General features: G+C 45.5%; 1 protein-coding gene across 1 annotated transcript in view; it reads left to right on the forward strand.

Annotated features, from left to right (window-relative positions):
• The window catches only part of SLC2A12 (solute carrier family 2 member 12), a 59441-nt gene extending 35964 nt beyond the window's left edge, over window positions 1-23477 (forward strand). The window contains 4 exon segments of the mRNA XM_047101564.1: window positions 4925-5047; window positions 9079-9211; window positions 21731-21809; window positions 21811-23477. Of these exon segments, the coding sequence (XP_046957520.1) occupies window positions 4925-5047; window positions 9079-9211; window positions 21731-21809; window positions 21811-21885 (410 nt within the window). The 3' untranslated portion in view covers window positions 21886-23477.
• The last annotated feature ends 411 nt before the right edge of the window (window positions 23478-23888 follow it).

Consider the following 23888-nt stretch of genomic DNA (forward strand, 5'->3'; position numbering starts at 1 on the left):
AAGATAGAAAGATTAGGGAACATCGAGACTTTCTTTTGTTGCTTTTCTTGGTTTGTTTAAGTAATACAAAATAGTATTCTTGAATAAAATATTTGAGAAGAGGCCAGGCATGAGCAAAACTCAGAGAGACTGAGAGAAAGGAGAATATAAGAATAAAAATAAAAATAAGCGAAAGCTATTGCGTCATCACTGATGTTGGAAATGGTGCTCTACAGTGCAGGGTACTTTTAAAGAGCACACTTATCCTATTTAGGGAACTTCCGAAGCCAGGATTTAAACATCTGGTTGGGAGGAAATGGGCCTATTTCCCTCTCACATTCATATTTAAAGGACCTCTTGGCAGACAGAGAGCTAGGTGTGCCCTGTGCTGTTTGCATAGGCAATAAAAGTCATGGGATTTAGCTTTACTTCTGCAGAGTGTGGGACACTGATTTCTCAGCAAGTCAGGTTGTTGAAAATTCTGCACCCTGAGTGTAGAACTTCCTCCAAAGTTGCCAGGAATTCTCTGGTAAGAGTTTAAGACCTCCACGAACTTTTCAAACCTGGAGCTGGCATGCCAGGAGGTTCAGGAAAAGCTCAAGCCAAATGGAAGGTGTGCCTGGAGAGCCGCCGGGTCTGAGAAGTGATAGCCTTGGTGGCTCATATGGAGGGGGTGGAGATAAGCAGGCAGTTTACCTTTGGGTGGGCTGGGTCATCTCCACTGATGGCCCCTACCAATGCAAGTCCTTGTCCTCCACGGCACATGGAGATACGTCAACATATTTTTTGACACTGTGTCCGGCCGTCAACACTGTCTGCAGATCTCACCCGGATCAGCCGCGTTCTGACGGGCCGCCGTGGTGATTCAGTAGCATGTGGAATACAAGTTCCAATACTTGTGGACAAATTGTGTCCTGGCAAGTCCAAAATCTCCTCTATCCTCGCAGCCACAAAAGAAGGCCTTGAAGACCTGTGCAGAGGGTCACCTGGGTGGCTCAGTTAAGCATGCGACTTTGGCTCAGGTTGCACACTCGTGGTCCATGAGTTCGAGCCCTGCATTGGGCTCTGTAGTGACAGCTCAGAGCCTGGAGCCTGCCTCACATTCTCTCTCTCTCTCTCTCTCTCTCTCTCTCTGCCTCTCCCCTGCTCGTGCTCTGTCTCTCTCACTCTCTCTCAAAAATAAATAAACATTGGGGCGCCTGCGTGGCTCAGTTGGTTAAGTGGCCGACTTCAGCTCAGGTCGTGATCTCGCAGCTCGTGGGTTCAAGCCCCGCGTCAAGCTCTGTGCTGACAGCTCAGAGCCTGGAGTCTGCTTCAGATTCTGTGTCTCCCTCTCTCTCTCTGCACCCACCCCCCCTACACACACACTCAGACTCTGTCTCTCTCTTTCAAAAATAAACACAAAAAAACTAAAAAAAATAAACATTAAAAAAAAAGGCATGTGCAGACTGACATTTATGGAGGCACGAATTGCCAAGGTAGTCCTGGAACGTCAGTGTTAAAGGTGGAATAACAGAAATCAAGGAGGACTGTTTCAGGGTCTGCTAAACTGGAGCGGTGGCACTCATTGTAGAAGAGTTCGCTATGCAGTGGGCACAAAGCATCCCCTCTGGCTCTGTCATCAGGGAAGGGGAGAACAAGGACTCCCAGAGAGAGCCAGCACTTCCTCACGGTGCCATGTGACAATAGCTCAATTTTCCCTGGGAGGGCGATGAGGCCATCTCATGAGAACGCAACGTTGGTGATTTTCAGAAGACTTCTACTTGCCATTACCAATATCAACATAGTAAATCCCCATGTGACATTTTACATCTCCGCGCTCCTTCCTTGTGAACTGATACAGAGCTTCTCCATTCTTTCCGCTTTGGGTATTCGTGGCCCCTTCCCAGGGAACGTGGAGGCTTTTCATCATCTTGCTCCTGAGGCTGCCATGGAAAGATTCTTATCCTTTCAGGAAGTTTTCCCTTGCTGCAAGGACCATCTTCAGAACTTTATTTCACTTTCTGATTTTGGAAGTCTGTGATTTTAGGGTGCTGAACTCATTGTTAAAATAATATCAACAATTTTAACAATAGTTTTAACAATTCAAATCCTTATTTTTGACTTAACAGGCTTCTTATTGGGAGGTTGAACCATCCTTGTCAAAATGCTTGTCAACTGCTACAGCACCCAGTTTGTCAATATTAGATAAGCCAAGGTATCGATTCTTGAATTCTTTCTATTAGATCAAAAAAGAAGTGGAAGCTTTCCACAACGATGCATTATTTTTGGAAACGTCAGGCGCAAGGTTTGCCTGACAAGCTCTTATCAGAGACGAAGGAAAGTCCCTCTCTCAACATTCAGTTCATTGCTCACTGACTGGTTCAACTGCCCGAGAAGCTGGCTCAGGTGCTGAATTGAATGCACACCTAGTACCCAGGCTTTCAGTGTAGACTGTGGGTCCTTTCAGGAAGCCTCTGACAGTTCAGATTGAGTGCTTGTAACTAGGGCTTTAGGAAACTGTCCCATCTTCTTGTTGGCGAGCTCTACCACTTTCTACGACAGAAAGATCAGCTCATTTTCATCCGATGTCAGCATGGGTCTGATGACCCCAGCAATGATTTTCCAAAATCCCACCAAATAATTCCCAGAGGAGGTCATGATGAAACTGGGGAGGGAAGGAGGGAGTTTCAGAGGTGACGAAGTGGGGATGAAAGTAGACCAAGAAAACCTGTGTGAGGGGCGCCTGGGTGGCGCAGCCGGTTAAGCGTCGGCTCAGATCATGATCTCACGGTTTGTGAGTTCGAGCCCCGAGTGGGGCTCTGGGCGGAGAGCTCAGAGCCTGGACCCTGGAGTCTGTTTCGGATTCTGTGTCTCCCTCTCTCTGCCCCTCCCTCGCTCATGCTCTGTCTCTCCCTCTCAAAAATAAGTAAACATTTAAAAAGTTTTTAAAAAAAATAAAGCAAACTTGTGCGAACTCCTCCAGAAAACAGAATGAAAGAGTGACCCATCCCCCACCTCCTCCTTATGGCTGCTAGAGCAAAAGGTGATAAGAGACCCTCCGCTCTACCTTGACAAAAAACCATGGCAGAAAGGGGCAGAGGGGATTGGTCTGTGGTGTAGATTATTTAGCTCCAAAGAAATTGCATATACATAAATTCATCTTGCATTTGTCCAAGGGCAGGTCATTACAAAGACTTTGCTAGAATCACACAACTGTCAGAGCCAGATCCCCAGTCTTAACAAAGCCCCAGACAAGGTTACCCGAGCACTGCTTTGGTCTCATTAAGAGCAAAGTGATCCTACCTCGGGTGTAATCTGCAAGAACCCAATAAAGTTTTTTTTTTTTTTTTTTTTTTTTTTGGAAGTAGGAAGCGGAGGGGAGGGGTACAAAATGTTGACTTTGAATTCCCTGTTAATTAAAACAATGATCATCGTGTTCCTTTTGTTAAAAGTATCTTCCATGCCCTAAAGGTAACTCGATAGGGAGTCACGTGGAAAAGGTAATCAAGAAAAAAAAATGTTTCTCCAGCTCTCTTCTATAATTTAATTTGTTTTTCTTACTTTGAAACAGCAAATTTACTATGAGCAGATGTTTTCAGCCCAGAGCCTGCTCTTGTCATGCGAGCCAAGTTGTTAAATTAGAGGCACAGCTGACAGCTTGGTTCCCACATGATCCCTCCCAGTGGTTGCCCGCAGGGGGGCCCCTCCCTGGCTTCAAGCTTCTCCCCGCCCCCACCCCCCACCTCCACTGGGCTAGGACGGTACATCTGGGCTGTATGTGACTGATGGCTTTCCAACACAAGGTGACTTAGCCAGCAGTGAGCCCGGGCTGGGGCAGCTCCTGCGTCCTTCTTTCTTCAGAATCAAAGGCTTAGATTCCACATTTACTTATTCATTAACAAATATTTATTGAGCCACCAGCAAGAGAGCACCATGATTAAAAAGCATGAGTTTCACAGACTGACCGCCAGGACTCAGTGGCACCCGTGCCACTTGTGAGCGCCGTGACCTTGGCAAATTATTAACTCTTTCAGCCCGAGTTTCTTCTCTTGTGAAGAGGGATAGTAATAGTTCCTATCGTGTGAGATTTGAGGAGACTCGTTTGAAGTAAGTTTCGGGACGTGCTCCGCCCCTTGTACGAACTCGTAGCGCCTTTATGAGGGCAGATTGGACTTGAAAGGCTGTGAGCGGAAGACAAGTGCGTTTGCTCCTCGGCCGCCCCTCCTGATCCCATCAGGAGGGTCTTATAATGCTCCCCGTCACTCCCAGAGAATCAAAAGTGCTCTGGTCAGTTTTTGTGCCGACCAGAGTCTCCTTTCAGACACTCAAACATTAAGTCAAGTATGATAATCAAATTTCAGAGCTCTGTTGAATTCAGACCTTCTGTCCACTCAGCTTGCCCAGGTCAGGAAGACCAAGTGGGAGAAGGGGGAATAAGAGAGCCTCCTTCCTCCTGCCTTCGTGGCTCCATTTCCTACCCACTCATTAGCTATGATGTTGGATTTCTCCAAGGTCAGGGGCAAAGGAAATTATAGGGAAGGGCCCAGACATGGCGCAGGTAGAGCGCTGGTCTGGCCCTGAGGCTCTGTGCTTGGCAGAGGTCCCAAGCTGCCTCTCTGGTTGCTCCCTGGCAGGTGGCCCCAGCCACTGCCCCTCCCATTTGCATTTCTCAGTCCTGTGTCACATACCAGCGCTTTCTGTCCTGCCGCCCCCCACCCCTGCCCCACCCCTCCTCCAGGATTGTCAGGCTCTGTTGGTGTTTCTCCTGAATCCTTTCTCACTTGGCTGGAGAGGAGCAGGAAGCCTGTCCTCTTCCCTCCTGCCACGGAAGGACCCAGCCCTGCTCTCCAACCATAAACCACTCAGGGCCAGAGCCGAGGTCGGAGGTCAGGGGGCTGGCCCTCCGTTTCAATGGGTGTTTGATAATTTCGCTGCTCCCCACCCTCTCTTCCCTTTCTTCTAGTGCCCTGGCTACTACTGAGCGAGATTTTTCCTGCTGGAATTAGAGGACGAGCCATGGCTTTAACTTCTAGCATGAACTGGGGCATCAATCTCATCATCTCTCTGACATTTTTGACTGTGACCGGTAAGGACCTGCTGTTTGCCTCTAACACCTTTTGTGCTCATAGGACAAATGTTGGGGAAGCACACTCACCTAGAAGACATTTCACTGTGGACATTTTTAAAACATTCAAACATAAAGAGGATGTATCTGATGTACCGACCACCCAATTTAAAGTTATCATTCTCAATTCGTTTATAACCCCAGCTTCTCTCTCCCCGAATTGTTTTGGGTCATATCCCAGACAGGACGTCATTTTGTCTATAAAATTTCCACGTGGACCTCTAAAAGGTCAGGCGTTTAAAACCTATACCTGCAAGGTCATTATCAGAAATAAAAATATTCACAGTAATCCCTTAGTATCAAATATCGAGCCTGTATCCACATTCTTCCATGTCTTATAGTTATTTTTCATATTTTGTGTTATTTTTTATGTCTTTTATACACGTTTTATGTTTTCTTATACTTTGTTTGAATCACGATCCAAATAACACAATCTGCCGTTGATTGACATGGCTCCTAATTTGTAGGTTTCATCTCCATTTCCTCCTTTTCCTGCCCATCTTTGGATTTGTAATGAAGAAACTGGGTCATTTGTTTCAAAGAGTTTTCCCCACGCTGGGTTTTGCTGATCATAGTCATGTCACGTGGCCTTCTGTCTTTTGGGTTTCCTGAGAACTGCTCTTTAGATCTCGAGGCTTGAGAGCAGATTTAGATTTTCTCATTTGTTTGTCTATGAACTCCTTCACAGATGATGGAGGGTGTCCTGCCACAAAGGCACACCCTGTGTGTCTGCTTGTCTGTCTGTGTCCCACTTTGTCATGCAGGCCCCTTCGAGGATCATCACCCACATCCGTTATTTTTTTTTAAGTTTTGCTTTTTAATATTTTATTCGTTTTTTTTTTGAGAGAGAGAGAGAGAGAAAGACAGAACACGAACAGGGGAGGGACAGAGAGAGAGGGAGACACAGAATCTGAAGCAGGTTCCAGGCTCTGAGCCATCAACCCAGAGCCCCACACAGGGGCTCGAACTCACAAACTGCGAGATCGTGACCTGAGCTGAAATCGGATGCTTAACTGACTCAGCCACCCAGGCACCCCAGATCCGTTATTTTCATTGCCTCGCTCCTTCTGTATTTTTGTCATTGATGTTTCTCTAAGGAGGAATTTCTTCTCATTAGTTATTTGCCTGCCCTAAAGTATGAATCGTAGGAAAAAGGCAAGGTAAATGCTTGACGTTTTCTCTTGATTTTCTAGTTTTCAAAATAATGACACAGTTCCCCAGCATCTTCCAAAATTACTAAGGAGCTGTTTTCTTCCTTTCCTTTTCCCATTATATGTGTATCTGATATACATATTAAAAAATACATATAAAATATGAATTTCGAAAAGTGGGTGTGTACTCGAAAAGGTCTATATCTATACTTCTGAATACTTGTCAACCACTTTTTTTTGAGTACATCTACTTTTGGAAATTCAGTTTTGGAGTTATTCATTAACCATGGTTTGGGTTTTTACATAACATTTTCAAACGTCCCACGTTTTTTAGAAATAGCCTAAGATTAAAGGAAACAAAGAAACTGGTCATTAGCACCAATCATACGTGTCCTTCTCAGATCACGTGCATAGGCCTGTACCTTTCACCTTCACACACACACACACACACACACACACACACACACCCCTTATCTGCCCCTTGATGTGCAGAAAGGAAATATAAATGCAAAAATGGAGTGAGCATGGCATAATGTGTCAACTTGTCCAATCACTAACCTGATACCTGAAACCAGTGTGACATTGTGTGTCAACTATACTTAAAATTGTAATTAAAAAATAGAAGAAAGAATGGAAACGATCAGGGATGGGAAAAGATGACATAAGTCTCTGGGAAGGCTAGCTAATGTGTAAGATGAGCTAATGCACATTCAGAAGTTCTCCTGCATTTAGAACAAACGTTGGGAAAGCACATTCACTTAAAAATCCTGGAATGAACCTGTAGATGACATTTCACCGGGCTGCGTTTGAAATTCGATACAGGTTTCTCCCGCTGTTCGAAAGTAGAGTGTGTCTACCAAACCACTCAGAAGCCAAAATGGCCTGAAGCAAAGCAACTCGCACTTCCTAAGAGCGAAAATCCTCTCTGGATTTTTCTCAGTTAGCAAAAACAGATACCGAGGTAGGTCTCTCATAAAAGCAAAGTGGCAGGACACGAATTTGCTGAGAACAGGGAAGGCTGTGCTTACTTTCAAAAGTCAACTTCCCAAGGGGCCCCTGGGTGGCTCAGTCGGTTGAGCGTCCGACTTCAGCTCAGGTCACGATCTCAGAGTCCGTGGGTTCGAGCCCCGCGTCGGGCTCTGTACTGACAGCTCAGAGCCTGGAGCCTGCTTCGGATTCTGTGTCTCCCTCTCTCTCTGCCCCTGCCCCACTCACACTCTGTCTCTCTCTCTCTCTCTCTCTCTCTCTCTCAAAAATAAACATTAAAAAAATTTTTTTAAATAAAAAAAGAGGGCTGCCGTGTACCCAGCACGGGAGGGCACCTGGATGGGCATTGTGACCCGCGGTCTGTGCAGAAAAGTTGCGAAAGTCCTGGGTGTTTGGGGCGAGAAGATGCTCAGGGAAAGGATGGATGGGAGCTCGCTCGGGTGCCTGCATGGCTGTCACGCTGTCATGACGAAGGGACTGGAGAGCTGACCCGGAGGGCAAAGCAGGACCAGAGCCAGAGCTCTTGAAAGGTAGTACTTGGACTTCAGAATGAGTGAGGAAGGCTTTTGTAACAGTTGGGCCAGCCCACTGTGCGGTGAGAATCTCTGAAGCCATCAACTCATCAACTCCATGTTACTGAAAGTGTTCAAACAGAACAGAGGGCGAGTTCGATGAGGTGACCTTTTTTTTTTTTCCCCACTGTCTATATTCCGGTTTTATGTCCCAGAGAGGAAAGGATGACCGATTCTACAAGCACTTTATTAAGCCCTCACTGGGGCGAAAGCCTGTGCCAGCAGCAAGGAAAGCACAAGGGATCGGACTTTAATTAAAACTGTCCAGGGGCGCCTAGGTGGCTCAGTCGGTTGAGCGTCCGACTTCAGCTCAGGTCACGATCTCGCGGTCCGTGAGTTCGAGCCCCGCGTCGGGCTCGGAGCTGATGGCTCAGAGCCTGGAGCCTGCTTCGGATTCTGTGTCTCCCTCTCTCTCTGTCCCTCCCCTGCTCGCACCCTGTCTCTCAAAAATAGATAAACGTTAAAAAAAAAAAAAAAAGGAGTTATCACTTTTTTCTCTGAATCCAGGACGAGGCATCACAAAAATGCTGCCAGCTACTAAAATGAATATTGCCAACACGAGTGACGTATTTGAGTCAGGGTAAAGACGGGTGAGCTCATTTCAAGAAAAGTGCATCTGTATAAATGTCTTTTAAAATACCCACCAAATAGAAACCAAACTGCTACAGCCAGTACTCCCAGGAGGGGGACTGTGGGGTGAGGAGAGAGAGAGAGAGGAGATATTTTACCTTCTGCTTTCTCTGTTTCTGTGTTGTTTGAGGTCTTTTTTCTTTTTTGCAATGAGCATATTCAGCAGGAAGATGGCACGATGGCATTGGATTTAAATGGTGGTAGCCACAAGGCTTCTATTTACTTTGACAGGGCAAGCTGGGGTAGTTGGTAAACATGAAACTTACAGAGGTTGACTGTATTTTTAATTTGTAGTTGCTGTTTCCCTGGATATATACCCTACCAGCGTGTTTGGAAATACACATGTTTTTTATATGCTCTAAGAAGCAGCTGTCCACAAAGTGGGTCAAAGCAACACAAAACACATTTTTAGGGATGCCTGGGTGGCTTAGTCAGTTGAGTGTCCTACTCTTGATTTCGGCTCAGATCATGATCCCAAGGTCCTGGGATCGAGTCCTGTGTTGGGCTCCACACTGAGGGTGGAATCTGCTTAGGATTCTCTCTCTCTCTCTCTCTGTCTCCCTCTCCCCTGCTTTCCCTCTCTCTCTCTCTCTAAAATAAAAAACAAAAAGCAAAACCCACATTTTTAATCAGTCTCTTTTGTCCTTTGTAGATCTCATTGGCTTGCCATGGGTGTGCTTTATATACACGGTCATGAGCCTCGCATCCCTGGTTTTTGTTGTTGTGTTTATACCTGAGACGAAGGGATGCTCTTTGGAACAGATATCAGCGGAGCTGGCCAAAGGGTAAGTATTCTATGCATTGCTCTCTGCACAACACTCTGGTCCAAAAAAATGCAGCTTTTATGTACAACTGAATAATGATAACATATGAAATTATTTCAGGATATTCCCTACAGTGTGAAGCCATATCTCAGAGCACAACTGCAGGTTTTAGGGCCATGTGTTGAATCTGGGTGACTAAGCGAAGGAGTTAGAATAACCAGTGCTTTGTAACAGGTGAACTTTTCAAAGCTCTTTTCAGAAATGTTCGAAGAACCTCTCTCGTCTCCCTAGGTCCCCCACCCACGAGGGGTTTTTTGTTTGTTTGTTTGGGGTTTCAGGTAAGTCTTGGAATGCCATGTTCATCCCGTGCCAGAACCACAGGCTTCTATTCCTATTACACTTGTAGGTTGTCTTTAAGCCCTAAACACCTGTTAAGGCTAAGATTATCAGGAACACTCGAGTTTCACTGACTGCAGCCATTCCAAATGCAGCACAATCAAAACGAGTTTAAGAAGATAAAGAGTTTCTCGCAGGGATAGCATTCAGAAAACTGGTGAAACGCATCTCACATAGAGAGATTGTTTAGACCATTTAACTTAGACAGGGGCCGTAGAAAACTCTTTGGTTTTGGTAACAGAGCTCACAGCTCTGACTGCTCAACTGAGGGCAAGGCGGTGATGCACAGGGGCCAGGAATGAAGGGGAACTCGTTCTTCCTCGGATTAAATCATTACACTTGAACATGGAGAGATTCTTCCTCTTGGGTTTCAATATACGGGGAGGGCACGACTTATTTACAGTTTGGGAATTTCTTCCAGAAAGTCTTTCAATGCGCTGGAGAAAAATGTATGATTGCTACAGGAAATGTGGGCACCGTGATGCTTCAGCTTTTGCCTGAAGGAAGAACATACCTGATAGGTGATTTGATGGTAGCTGGACATGTACATATTCATGTAGAGTAGGGTTTGGAAAACTTTCGCTTTGTATTTTATACACTTTTAGATGGTTTGCATTTTTCCCCATGTTTATTTATTTATTTTTGAGGGGGGAGAAGAAAGAGAGAAAGACAGAGAGAAAGAAAGAGAGAGAGACGGGGGGAGGGGCAGAGAAAGAGGGAGAGAGCATCCCAAGCAAGCTCCATGCTGTCAGCATGGAGCCCAACCCGGGGCTCGATCTTACCAACTGTGAAATCATGACCTGAGCCAAAATCAAGAGTCAGACGCTTAACGGACTGAGTCACCCAGGAGCCCCGAGAGTGGTTTGCCTTTTTAAAATATTTCACTTTGGGGCGCCTGGGTGGCGCAGTCGGTTAAGCGTCCGACTTCAGCCAGGTCACGATCTCGCGGTCCGGGAGTTCGAGCCCCGCGTCAGGCTCTGGGCTGATGGCTCAGAGCCCGGAGCCTGCTTCGGATTCTGTGTCTCCCTCTCTCTCTGCCCCTCCCCCGTTCATGCTCTGTCTCTCTCTGTCCCAAAAATAAATAAACGTTGAAAAAAAAAATTTAAAATATTTCACTTAAAGGGGCGCCTGGGTGGCTCAGTCGGTTAAGCATCCAACTTCGGCTCAGGTCATGATCTCGCAGTCCATGAGTTTGAGCCCCGCGTCGGGCTCCGTGCTGACAGCTCAGAGCCTGGAGCCTGTTTCACATTCTGTGTCTCCCTCTCTCTCTGACCCTCCCCCACTCATGCCCTGTCTCTCTCTGTCTCAAAAATAAATAAACGTTAAAAAATAAATAAATACATAAGTAAATATTTCACTTACGTGAGCAGAAGGACTTTTCTCTTGATTCAAGCTGTAAGTTAAACATCAAATTGTAGGATTACTTTTTAATACAGATAAGGCCCCCATTTTTAAAAAAACACAATGAAAACGAAGGTTACTCATTTACGAAGATATGTAATTGTCAGGAAAGCCGGCTGTACCCTTGGCCTGATCAGCACATTGCCTGGCCCTATGCTAGTTGAAACCAACTGACTGGATTTCTTGGAGAGCACAGAATCTCAACAAGACTGTCACAGATACCTGATTCCAATAACTAGTAGCCTCAGACCTTGGTAACTTTATGCATTCATCTGAATACTTGATTCAGATTCAAGGCCTTTTTCGGGGACTTAGATGCCAGGACGCTAAAGACTTCCAAATCTGCTGTTCATTCTTCACTTCTCATTCTTCCCTGTCACCTGTTTCACGTCAGCTGTCTGTTCAGGTGGAACGCACCATCCCCAAATGTGGTGGCTTAAGATACACCATTTCCCATTTCCCAGGATTCTTTGGCTTGCTTGCTCTGCTCGGTTAGCCTGGCTGCACTCATGTGTCTCCATCAGCAGGAGGGACTGCCGTAGTGGACAGTGTGAGGGAGCCTCACCCACAGGATGGCGGCGGGTGCTGACTCAGTGGGGAGCTCCCATTGCCCTTCACGTGGCCTCAGCCTCCAGGCTAACATGGCTTCCTCACACGGCAGACTCTGGGCAGCATTCCACGGCGGTGGGAGCCGGAGCTATAAGGCCCTGTGGGGTATACGTTCTGGAAGTCACACTGCATTACCTGCATTACTCTCTAGCATCTTACAAGTCCCAAGGCCAGCCCAGAATCAAGGGCTGTAGACATTGACTTAATCTCTTGATGAGATGGACACACGCACACAAAAAACTGTTTTTAACCACATTGACTCTTCCACACCTACTCTTTTTGAAATTCTCTTTTAGCGCCTGTGAAACAGTTTTCTTTCCTGGCTTCCCTCCTGCCTCACTGATACTTATTTCTTTATCTCTCCTTCTCTTCCTACATTATAGTTACCATTGCCGATTTAGCCGGTCATCCTTATGCCTTGAGAGACCATGCAAAGCCTCATCTTAGAAGCCCTGCATAACCCCAGCCCTGGATAGCATTCCTCTCTCCTGGATTTTTCACATTTTCGAGTCCCATTTTCTTCTCTACTGGCGTAGCTAGGACTCTAGGGGTTCCCCCTCCTTAACTAAGTGGTAAAGTCTTGGTTTCCAGGAGTGGCCTCTGCCCATTGTCTTTCTTCCGGAACCTCTGTGTGGTGCCTAGCATAATCTTGATTCCTAGAGGATGGTGGAAAAGTATCCGCTGTTCAATTTGATAACCTATGAACAAGGCCAATGCTGAATTCATTGTGTGGGGGGATTAGAGCTTGGATGACCGTGTGGAGCACAATAGGTGTTGATCTGTGGCTTGTAGGGTGTGGTTTCATCTACAGTTGAATGGAGCCTGTGCAATGGGAAGAGGCAGAGGTATGTGTTCAGATAAGTGAGCCCGACTGGCTATACCACACCACTGGCTATACCACACCACTCCCTTCCCTACGGTTTCATCTTACTCATTCAACTCTTTTTTGACCATCTGCTCTCCACCAGACACCATTCTAGGAAAGAACTGAAGACGCAGGAGACAAAGAATCCATAGTTTCTTTAGAAGGCAGGCAAGAAAACAGACTATTACAAATATTTAGCGTTGTTGGCAGGCTCAAAGGAAGATCGCCTATATTGGAGGATCTCATCTATAAAATCTTCCTGAAAGAGATAATACTGAAGCAGAATACTGAAGGAGTTGCCTGGGCAAAGAGGTGTATGTGCGAGACACAGGGGGATCACACGCAGAGGCCAGTATACTCGCTGGAGTAGTCTGGAGAGGACAAGAGGATTGAGACGGGAGTGCCGAGCAGAAGGCAGAGAACAGTCAGGAAGGGGCTCGTCCTTCTTGGTAAAGAGTTTGGAGTTGGTGCTAAAGGCAGTGGGGCATGTTTAGGGGCACCTGGGCGGTTCAGTCGTTTGGGCATCCGACTGCGGCTCAGGTCACCATCTCACGGCTCGTGGGTTCGAGCCCCACGTCGGGCTCTGTGCTGACAGCTCGGAGCCTGGAGCCTGCTTCAGCGTCTGTGTCTCCCCCTCTCTCTGCGCCTCCCATGCTCATGCTCTGTCTCTCAAAAATAAACATTAAAAATTCAAAAAATAAAAATGAAAAAATAAAGTAACCGGACAGGAGGGAAGAGTTACCGATTTTTGAAGGAGGACTCTGGTCAAATACAGAGAATGGAAGTGGAGGGGCAGCTGAGTGAGGGAGACCAATGGGAGTGTGTTGACGAAACCAGACAGAAAACTATGGGGCTGGATGGCGTGTCGGGATGGAACCAGACAACTTAGACCTGGATTGGAAAAGATGGTCAAGGGAAAGGAGCAAATCTCCCTCAAGCTTAGAGAACTAACCCCATACACAATGGCGACATGTGCCCTTGTAAGACCAGGAGAAGGAGGAGCAGGTTTGGGGGGCAGGAGCCTGGCGGGGCTCAGGGACAACACTGAACTCAGTCTGTACGGACTGTCTGTGAGGTGCCTCTGGGACATGCAAATGGACCAGGGGAGTGGAGAGACCGGTGTCGGTCAGAAGACGGTCCTCAACACATCAGTGCATAGGGATGTAAGTGGGGGCTGATCCACATTTCGTGGAGCCTAAGCTTTTGAGGGGCCCTGTCGAAGGAAAAAAAAATACAAATTATGAATGTGAAATTAGGTGTGACTATGTAGGTCTTAGAAGAGGCTGTGCAGGGAGGGACCCTGGGGCTTATGTGTCATTGGCTTCATGGTAAGTCCGTCCACCGTGTGCGTAAGCAATTTTTAACTACCCTTTTATTAGCTGGGGGTGTGAAATTCCTTTAAAACATTAAGGTTTGTTAAAATTCTCGTGAACAACACTACAGAATTGAGGCAGGGAGAAAGCAGTTAGGAATTAACTTTTTAAGTCTAACTTGGAAGTGGAAGGAACGTTCTGGATGAGCTAAGGTTAAGAAACTTTCAGATCTATTTTTCACACGGGGCTGTCAGAATGTATCCAATTCCAAACCAAATAAAAATTTGAGGACAAACCCTCAGAAAAGCCAACCTTTCTATCTAATAGACCTCCAGAATAAGACATTCCCTAGCAGTATCTGATTTGGCTGTCTAAAACGCAACAAAACTTACTCATTCAGCGTCAGGGTGGGGAAGGAATCCGTCTAAATCAGTAAAGCTCTGGATTATGAAAGGTTTTCGAAAGAATCACATTTCTGTTACTGTTGAGTCACGCAAGGTATTCACACTTAAATCCGAACCTCAAGTGATAAACGGCAGAGTAAGAGGAATCCAGAAGCCAAAGCACCGTGAACCCTAGACAAGACGACACGGGTACCAGGTGTTGGAGGCCAAAAATAGATGCGAGCTCTGATGCGGAGAATTATAAGAGAGGAGGTGGCAAACCAATCCTGCACGTGAAATTCACAGCAGCAGTGAAGGCATCTCCTAGGGTGTATGGTGTGCGGAAACCCAGTACGGAGGGCGGAAAGAGTTGCTCTGGGAACCCTTGGCTAACTCCTGTTTATCTAGAAGTAGAGAGCCTGCGGTTCGTCTGAGCTCGAAGAAGCAGGTTGGCAAAGGTTTTTCAAATGAAAATGTAAGCAGCCCGAATTGTGCAGACTGGCCAAAGTCTGTACATTAGACAAGGTTCCCTGGAGGGGTTAGAGTGGGAGAGAGCCGGGGCGCCTGGGTGGCGCAGTCGGTTAAGCGTCCGACTTCAGCCAGGTCACGATCTCGCGGTCCGGGAGTTCGAGCCCCGCGTCAGGCTCTGGGCTGATGGCTCAGAGCCTGGAGCCTGTTTCCGATTCTGTGTCTCCCTCTCTTTCTGTGTCTCCCTCTCTCTCTGCCCCTCCCCCGTTCATGCTCTGTCTCTCTCTGTCCCAAAAAAAATAAAATAAAAAAACGTTGGAAAAAAAAAATTAAAAAAAAAAAAAAAAAAGAGTGGGAGAGAGCCAAAGCCTAAGAGACTCTTAAAAAATGAGAACAAACTGAGGGCTGATGGGGGGGTGGGAGGGTGGGGAGGGTAGGTAACGGCTATGGAAGAGGGCATCCTTTGGGATGAGCACTGGGTGTTGTATGGAAACCAATTTGACAATAAATTTCATATATTTAAAAAAAAAAAAAAAAGGTTCCCTGGAGGGAAATGGCGACAAAAATAAAAAGATAAAATACATAATGGTTCTCCAACCAGCTAAGTAAATGCAGGGCAGCAGAAAGCCCAGGGAGCTCGCTTGGACGCGGAAGCTTAAGGGAGCTTAGAGATTGCGGAAGGACGCTGCTATGTCAAGCAAGTCTTTGCAAATTTAGGAGTCTATGAAACAAGTGAATCATTTTTTGTCACCATGGAAAGAGATAGTCCTGACATGTATCTCCCGATGACTTCCTAAGGAGTAAGAAAGGAAGCAATTTATAATGTCAAATTAGCTTCGAAGTTGAGCCTGCATACCGCTTAGCACTTTTCTTTCCTCATCTCCGGAGTTCGGTGTTTGGGCTTCCATCTCCGCGAGGCTGAGAAAACAAATATTCTCCCAAGGTTGTTAAGTTTCTTATAAAATAAGCAGTGACTCAGCTGAGAGGTCGGACAAGATTTCAGCAAGAATGTAATTTGAAAGGATTTTGTTTTGAACTTCTGCCCTGCCAGCCACAAACTCCAAATGGGATGTTTGCCATATTTGCTATTTCAGCTGTGACTTTGATGCTTTTCCTCAGTTTAAGCGGGAACAAATGGAGAAAATTAACAAGCTAACGTTTTGGAAATATTTTGGCTCTGAGACTTAGGTTATTTTCCGCTTCCAGCAGTTTATTGTATGTGGTCATTGCTTCATTCATTCACCCAAATTCACTGATTCGATAAATATTTCCTGAGCATCTAATACGTGCCAGGCACTGTTCTAGGTGCTACGGCAACATTACTCAACAAGCAAAAAGGCCGTATTAAAACATGGCAATAAGAGAGCCTCCTAATCAGGGCCTAGGTTTTTTGTTTTTGTTTTTTTTTTTAAAGTTTATTTATTTTGAGAGAGAAGTGAGTGAGTGTGGGGGAGGGGCAGAGAGAGAGGGAGAGAGAGAATCCCAAGCAAGTCTCCCTGTTGTCAGTGTGGAGCCCAATACGGGGCTCGATCTCACGAACCTCAACATCATCACCTGAGCCAAAATCAAGAGTCAAGGGTCAGATGCTCAACCTACTGAGCCACCCAGGTGCCCCAGGGGGCTATTTTTGATCCGCTGATCCGAGAAGGTTATTCTGAGAGGCAACATTTAAGATAAAATCTATGTGATAATAAAGGAGCCAACCAAGGTAGGGCGAAGGAGAATTCGGGCAGAGAGAACAGCGCAAAGGCTAATCCGAAACACACTTGACCTGTTCCAGGAACAGCAGGAAGCCCAGGAAGCTGAAATCTGTGTGAGATTAGTCAGAAAGTCGGTAGAGACGAGCGTACAGAACTCTGCAGGCCCAGCGAGTTTGGATTTCATTCTAAGTACAATAGGAAGCCACTAAAATATTTTAAGCAGGGAGTGACATGATCTGATTTACATTTTGAGGTGTGCCAAGTAAGCCTCTGCAGTCGCACAGCGGAACGTGGCTGAGAAAGCACACAAGCGCGGTGTTGGGTTTTTCTCATTTCGAATCACGATCGTTGACCTCAAATGGCCCTCAGTGCTTGCTGCCTGGCGATCGCACGTGTCCCTGGTCCATTAACTGCTTGTCTCCTAGACAACTGCTCCATACTGCCTTCTCTGTCTGGAAACCTCCCTTCTTCCTTAGCCCTGTTCACTCCCACTGACGGCCTTGCCCCTCTGACTCTACTGAGAAAAATGGACACTTCCATAACCTGGCACACCAACCCGCACGTGTTTGTATCCAAATACGCCACCATCCCTCTGGGTTTTCTCTGTTAGCCTCAGCATTCCTGTTTGAGGCCAATCACTTCATGTTCTCCCCCCATGCCTTTTCCAGGACATTCTCTGACAGTTCTCTCTGCTCACCCATGCATCATGCCCATTTTACCTCTCCCTTTATCTCAAATGCTCACCAGCAGGGAAACCCTGTGCAATTTTTCCCCATCTAAAAAAAAAAAAAAAAATGGCCTTGATTCCATTTTTCTCTTTGGCTTTTGCTGTTTTTCTGCTACCATTTATAGCAAATTCTAGCATATTCATTGTCAGTTCCTCTTTTCCCATTCTCTTATGAACCTGCTCCAGTAAGACTTTTATGGCCACCGTTCTACAGAAATTGCTGTTTTGAGCATCCCAGTTACCCCTACAGTGCTAAAGCCAGTGGTCAGTTCTCCTTCCTCATCTTAATGGCTAGCGTGGTGACCATTCCCAGAATTGGACCGAGGTGAGCATGCCCTTCTTCCTGAAATAGTTGGCTTCACTGCCTTCGAGGACCCCCCCCCCGTCCTGGTTGTCTCCTGTCAGCATCCTCTACTGATTCCGTTGTATCTTCCCACTATTTTAAAGTTTTTGTGCCCTAAGGTTTATTTCTTAGAGAACTTTTTTATCAGCCTCACTGGCTAATTGATCTCAGCTAAAGTTATTGAATGAATGAATGAATGAATGAATGAATGAATTAGATGTAAGAGTAAGGCAATGAAGTAGTCAGGATGACACCTAAATGTTTAGCTTGAGAAACTACATGGGTGGTAAGATAGGGTAGCCACAAGGAGGACTAGGTTTCGGGGATGGAGAGAGTCCAGAGTACTATTTTCGATATATTCATTTTGAGATGACCATTAGGCTTCAGGGAGATATATTATTAGCCAGCTGTGCGATATATAATAAGTCTGAAAGACACTCAGGGACAGGGTCAGATTGGGCTGCTATGTAGTTTGTAGATGGCATTTAAGTTGTGGAACCGGATGAAATCTAGTCAAAGAGCCGAGAGAAGGGAAGGAAGTCCAGAACCAAGCCCTAGGTTAATCCGACATTTAGACATCCAACAGAGGAGACGGAGTATCCAAAAAGACTGAAAAGGAGCTGATAGTGAGTTTGGGGGAAAGCCAAGAGACCATGGGATCACTGAAGCCAAAAAAAAAAAAAGTGTTCTAGGAAGATGGGACCAGATGGTGCCAAAAGCTGCTGAGAGGTCAAGTACAAAGAGTAAGAGGACCGCAGGCTTGTCGGGCACAGTCTCAGTGGAGTGACAGGACGGAAGGTTTGAGGCTTGAGATGGGACAGCAGTTCACGAAGTGAGGGAATCAGCTACAGCCCTCCTGTCATTTTGCTCGGAAGGGGAGCAAACAGAATGGTCGTATCACGGACTGTCATTGCCCCTCGGCCTGTGACCCCTCTGCGTCCCAGCTCACTTTCCCAAGCACCAGCACCGCAACAAATCCGCGCCACACTAGGGCCTGGAATCCACTGAGTAGCCATCGGCTTCCCCTGCTCAGACTTCATGGACCACCACCGCTCCCTTTTCCCTGCCTTCGCTTCCTCCATCATTTCGGGAAAACCCAACTCTGATGAAACCATTTCTTATGTTATCCCTGTACCCAAGGGGCGCAGCGTGGCCGAAGAAGACACACAACCGTGTTGACAAGACTGATTTTAGATTTATGAACACAAATCTCAAGTAGGTCTTCGGGCGAGTCCTACAACCCACGTTGCCCAGAGAGTTGACTTTCCTCCTCTCCAAGAGGATTACCTTACACTCTATACTCTTTCCTCAAGCCTTGAGGACCCTTCCCACTTCCTCTCTGCCGACGATCTTGCCTTTTCAGTTCGCTGACAAAAGAGAAATAGAGAGACCAACTCATCCTCCATGCCATCCACTAAACTACCTACATCTATGCCCATATCCATCTATGCCAGCTCTTCCCTTTATGCGCTGAGTGCATCAACTTCCCCCTTCTGGGAGGTTATCATCACACACACACACACACACACACACACACACACACACAGCTGCAGTATTTACCGTCATAAACAATATACCTCCCTAGACTTCAAGTTCCCTCCAGGAACCCACCCCTTCCCTGCCTACTTTTCAGTTCTCAAGTACAGTAAAACCTTATATGGCGAGTGACTTGTTCTGCGAGAGTTGTGCAAGACAAGCAAACATTTCTAATACATTTTAACTCGATATCCAAGCGATGTCTTGCAATACGAGTAGTACATGACACCGAATGTCACGTGATCACAACTGAGCCAATGGTTCTTGAAATTTGCACTGATATGCAAGTGCTTTGTATTACAAGCACATTCTGGAACAAATTATGCTCGCCAACCAAGGTTTTACTGTACTCTGTATTGTCTTTGTGTCCTCACCTTCCATTCTTTCTTGAACTTACTCCACTCAGACTTGCTCATGTTCTTACTCCAAAGGCTACTTAGGACTTCCAAGTTATCAAACGTAGGGACAGTTCTCAGTCCCCGTTACTCGACTTCCCAGAAGCACTTGCCCAGCTCCTCATGCTCCCTATCTGCAAACACTTGTTTTCACTTGTCTTCCGGAATACCACCCTTCCCTGATTTTCCTCCTACCTCATTAGTCACTTCGTGGTCTCCTTTGCTTCCTCCCTCTCCCCCTTCTCCTGTATACCTTTAAAAACAGTAGTGCCCAAGGGGCACCCGGGTGGCTCAGTCGGTTGAGCGTCCAACTTCAGGCTCAGGTCATGAACTCACGAACTGTGAGTTTGAGCCCCACATCAGGCTCTGTGCTGACAGCTCAGAGCCCAGAGCCTGCTTCAGACTCTGTGTCTCCCTCTCTCTCAAAAATAAAGATTAAAAAAAATAAAAAATAGGGGCGCCTGGGTGGCGCAGTCGGTTGAGCGTCCGACTTCAGCCAGGTCACGATCTCGCGGTCCGTGAGTTCGAGCCCCGCGTCAGGCTCTGGGCTGATGGCTCGGAGCCTGGAGCCTGTTTCCGATTCTGTGTCTCCCTCTCTCTCTGCCCTCCCCCGTTCATGCTCTGTCTCTCTCTGTCCCAAAAATAAATAAACGTTGAAAAAAAAAAAATTTAAAAAAAAAAAATAAAAAATAAAAAACCCAGAGTGCCCAGGACTCAGTCCTTAGATCTATACCTACGTCTACTTCTTAGACCTATCCCTAAGGCATTATAAGCCATCCAAAAAGTGAGGACTCCCAAATGTCTCCTATCTCCAGGTTTTGACCTTTTACCTGACTTTCAAATTTCCAAATCTAACTGCTTACTTAACATCTTTGGTTGGAATGTCTAATAGGCGTCTCTAGCTTGACATGACCTACACAGAACTCTTGGTTCTCAGACCCACTCACCCAAATGCACACACCCTCCTCCATAAGCCTTCTGCCTGGGGGTAGTGGGGAGGGGCTCCTCGGGCCAGACGCTTAGGATTCATCCACGATAATCACTATGCTCCACATCTATACCGTCACTAGGTCTCGTTAAATCTGTCGGCATGACATACATGAATCGGACACTTTGAGCCAGTTCCATTCGGAGTTCCTGGACTACACTAACCTCCACACTGGTCTTCCAGCCCTGGCCCTCTACAGTCTGCCCCCCATGGGGCAGTCAGCCTGATCTTTTACAAATGTCATTCCTCAGCTCAAAATGCTATGGTGCAAATTACATTTCAGATAAAATGCAAGCTTCTCACTGCGGCTGCCACCTACCTCCCCGACCCCGTCTTGTCGTTCGTGTACTCACCATGCTCCGATCTTTCTGAAAACACAGTGCTTCTAATGCTTCACATGGTTATACCTTCTCGTTACAGTTTCTGATCCCATGTCACCTCTTGGGAGCGATGCCAGCGGGATATAGTCGCCTCTGTCCCAACTACTTTCCTTCTTTTTTTTCTTTCCGTTTACTTTTCTCATTCGCACTTTCACTACTTGAAATCAGGTGCTTATGTGCCTGTCTCCTTTATTAAAATGTAAGCTCCTTGAAAGCAGGACTCTATATCCACGCTATCTTCAGTACCTAGCGTAGTACTAGGTGCATAGTAGCCACTTAAGTAACTGGCTAAATTACAGGAAAAGATCTTTGAAAGAGGAGGTTCAAAGGTGGCTTTATTTTTTTTTTTTATCATTATTTTTTAATGTAGATTTTGGAGAGAGAGAAGGGGGAGGGGCGGAGACAGAGGATCTAAAGCAGGCTCTGCGCTGACAGGAGAGAGCCTGATGCAGGGCTTGAACTCACGACCCGTGAGATGGCGACCTGAGCCGAAGTCGGATGCTCAATCGACTGAGCCACCCAGGCATCCCTTTGTTTCACTTTTAAATGAACGTAAAATACTAGGGCATATTTTTATGGGAAATAATCCCATCATGGGAATAATCCTGTAGGAAAAGAAATTATTAATGCCGGAGCAAGGGGATAATGCAGAAGGCAGACAACGTAGATATACAAACAGGCATGTTAATTGGGTTCGAGAAGTGGAGACAAAATAGGATCTGGGACGTTATCGCCATTAGTTCTGTGTAATACTGTCCTTGGACTCTGCTGGTAGGAATGCCTTGATTGTGTTCGGAGAAGTCACCCTCCCCATTTTACCCTTTGCATGAAATCGACCCAAGTTCTGTGGGGTACTGAATGTCAGGATACGTCAGGGCTTTACAATGAAAATGTCTTTTTTGCTTAGCTAAAACATGAGAGGCCCAGGGTGGTTTAAAAAAAAAAAAAAAAAAAAAAAAAGCCTGCACCCTTCCCCCCCTACCCCGGTACTATAAATTAAGAACGACATTTTCATTCGTGCCTCTTTCTCTTTCAGGAACTTTGTGAAAAACAACATTTGTTTTATGAGTCATCATCAAGAGGAATTAGTGCCAAAACAGCTTCAAAAAAGAAAACCCCCAAGAGCAGCTCTTGGAGTATAAAAAGTGGTGTGGTAGGGGACGAGCAAGGCGGCTTTCTCCGGAGATCTAATGGCCTCAAACCTTCCAAGTGTTGACAAATTAGAAGGGTGTCTTTGTACCCACACCTATTGGCCACTCCCATGTTTTCTTAGGGTCACGGAGCTAGTTTTAGAGGGACACCCTGAAATGATAAGGACAACCTTTCATGCCCACCTGTCAAAGTGTAAATGGGGTGCAAGATCCCAAGTGATCTCTTACTCTGAGTAGGATACTAGGTGAAAAATACTGGCTGGTTCAATACTTCCCACCCTTTTCACATAGCAGCCTTTGAAAAACTATGAACTAGTAATGCGATCAACTTCTGCCTTAAGGTATGTACGTACGGAGGCCAGTCGCAGCTTTATTATCCGGACACGTAAGTGGCCTGGACACGAGCTTACAGGGGTTTTTTTTTTTTTTGCCCACTACGACAGTACTTACACTGGGTCTTCTGTAAAAAAGAACAGGACACAACGTGGACAATTGCACCTATGTTTTAGATTAGGATAGGATCCTGGCTAGGTTTTCAGTGATAATTCCTAATTATATTTCAACAAGTACAAAGATTATGCAGCTCATTCTATGAATTATAAACAACAGTGTAATGCAAAATACCCCTTTATAAATTTTATGTATTATCACATATTAAAAGAAACAATTCTGCCATAGTTAAGAAAAACAAACACTTTTCCATCCATTTAAAAAAATATATATGAATAGAAAAGGCAATTTCCAAATCCTGGGACCATATATACTTAGTAGTAGCTGTTAGTAAAACATTAGAAAAGGAGTCAGGCCATTAGGTTATTTATCCAAATCTCTATAATCAATTAGGTTTGAGTTATGCAGTCAAGCTTATTTAACTCTCTCCTTGTAAGGCTTTCATGACTTAATAGCGATCCATAGTTTCCTGCAATTCTTTGCACTCCTCAGGAATATCACTACCTCAGGTCATGGCATACTGGCTATAATTGATGCTGACTTTCAGATGACTGCAGACATAGGACATCAGGACAACTCCTTCCCTATGTTCTTCTCTATGATGAAACAGAGGTCACCAGCTATACCAGAAGCTTGAGTTTTTACCACAACAATGAATTGCTTTCCTCTGCATTTCTCCAGTTGAATATTAGGACTTGGTGGGGCATTTTACCAATTTGGATATGACGACAGAGAACCTACAATAAAGAATCTTGACCCACTTCAGGAGTAACCCATTAAGTTACTATTATAAGCTATGGGAGGCACACAAAGACTTAAGGCACGAATAACCTAACTTGAAAAAGAGTAACCAATTACGTTTGGCCTGAAGAAAAGAGAATCCTAAGAGCCAAAACCCTTCGTTATTTAGGTTGGGATTTTCCTACTGGCCCCAAACAAACTGCCCCAGTTTGACAGAAGGGTATATGACCTAGTCATTTCCCTATAACAAAATGGAAAGACTACAAATCTGTATAATTAATAGGGAAACTGTACTAGCAGAGACTCAGGAGAATGACTAAAAGTCCTGATTCTGAAACGAATTACATAATGAAAATTGGCAGGGAAAGTTATGAGGAAGGGAGACTTGAGATCTTCCTTCTATCACAGCAAATTTCCTATGCAAGTTAGAGCATGTGTTGGGTGGTTGTTGTTTTTTTTTTTTTTTTTTTTTGGAAAAAGGAAAAGTGTGTTCTAGAGGATCAATTTAAGAAATTTATTATGAATCTTCAGTGGAATTAGATGCTGGGATTTTTTTTTTTTAATCAAGACAGGGAATTGATACACATTTTTCTTTGCCAAGCGTCCCAGATTGTGAGATATTTAACAAAACTGTTACATGTTCCCTTCAAAGTCTGAGCGCTACGTATACATTAGCAATTTGTTTTAGCCATTCATCATAAATGGGTAGGAAATTGTTCATAAACTTAGGTGGTTTATCACTGGTGATTTCAACTTCGGTATCTTAAACACTCTTACACGTTTCTTTTATTACCCTGAGTCCGTGACTAAATAATTGTCTTCGAACCAACTTTTACCCAACATGTCCCCAAT

This window comes from Lynx rufus, unplaced genomic scaffold, assembly GCF_022079265.1.
Source record: "Lynx rufus isolate CCGP_SWC_20201006 ecotype Redwood Valley unplaced genomic scaffold, mLynRuf1.p SCAF_6, whole genome shotgun sequence".
Taxonomy (NCBI): domain Eukaryota; kingdom Metazoa; phylum Chordata; class Mammalia; order Carnivora; family Felidae; genus Lynx; species Lynx rufus.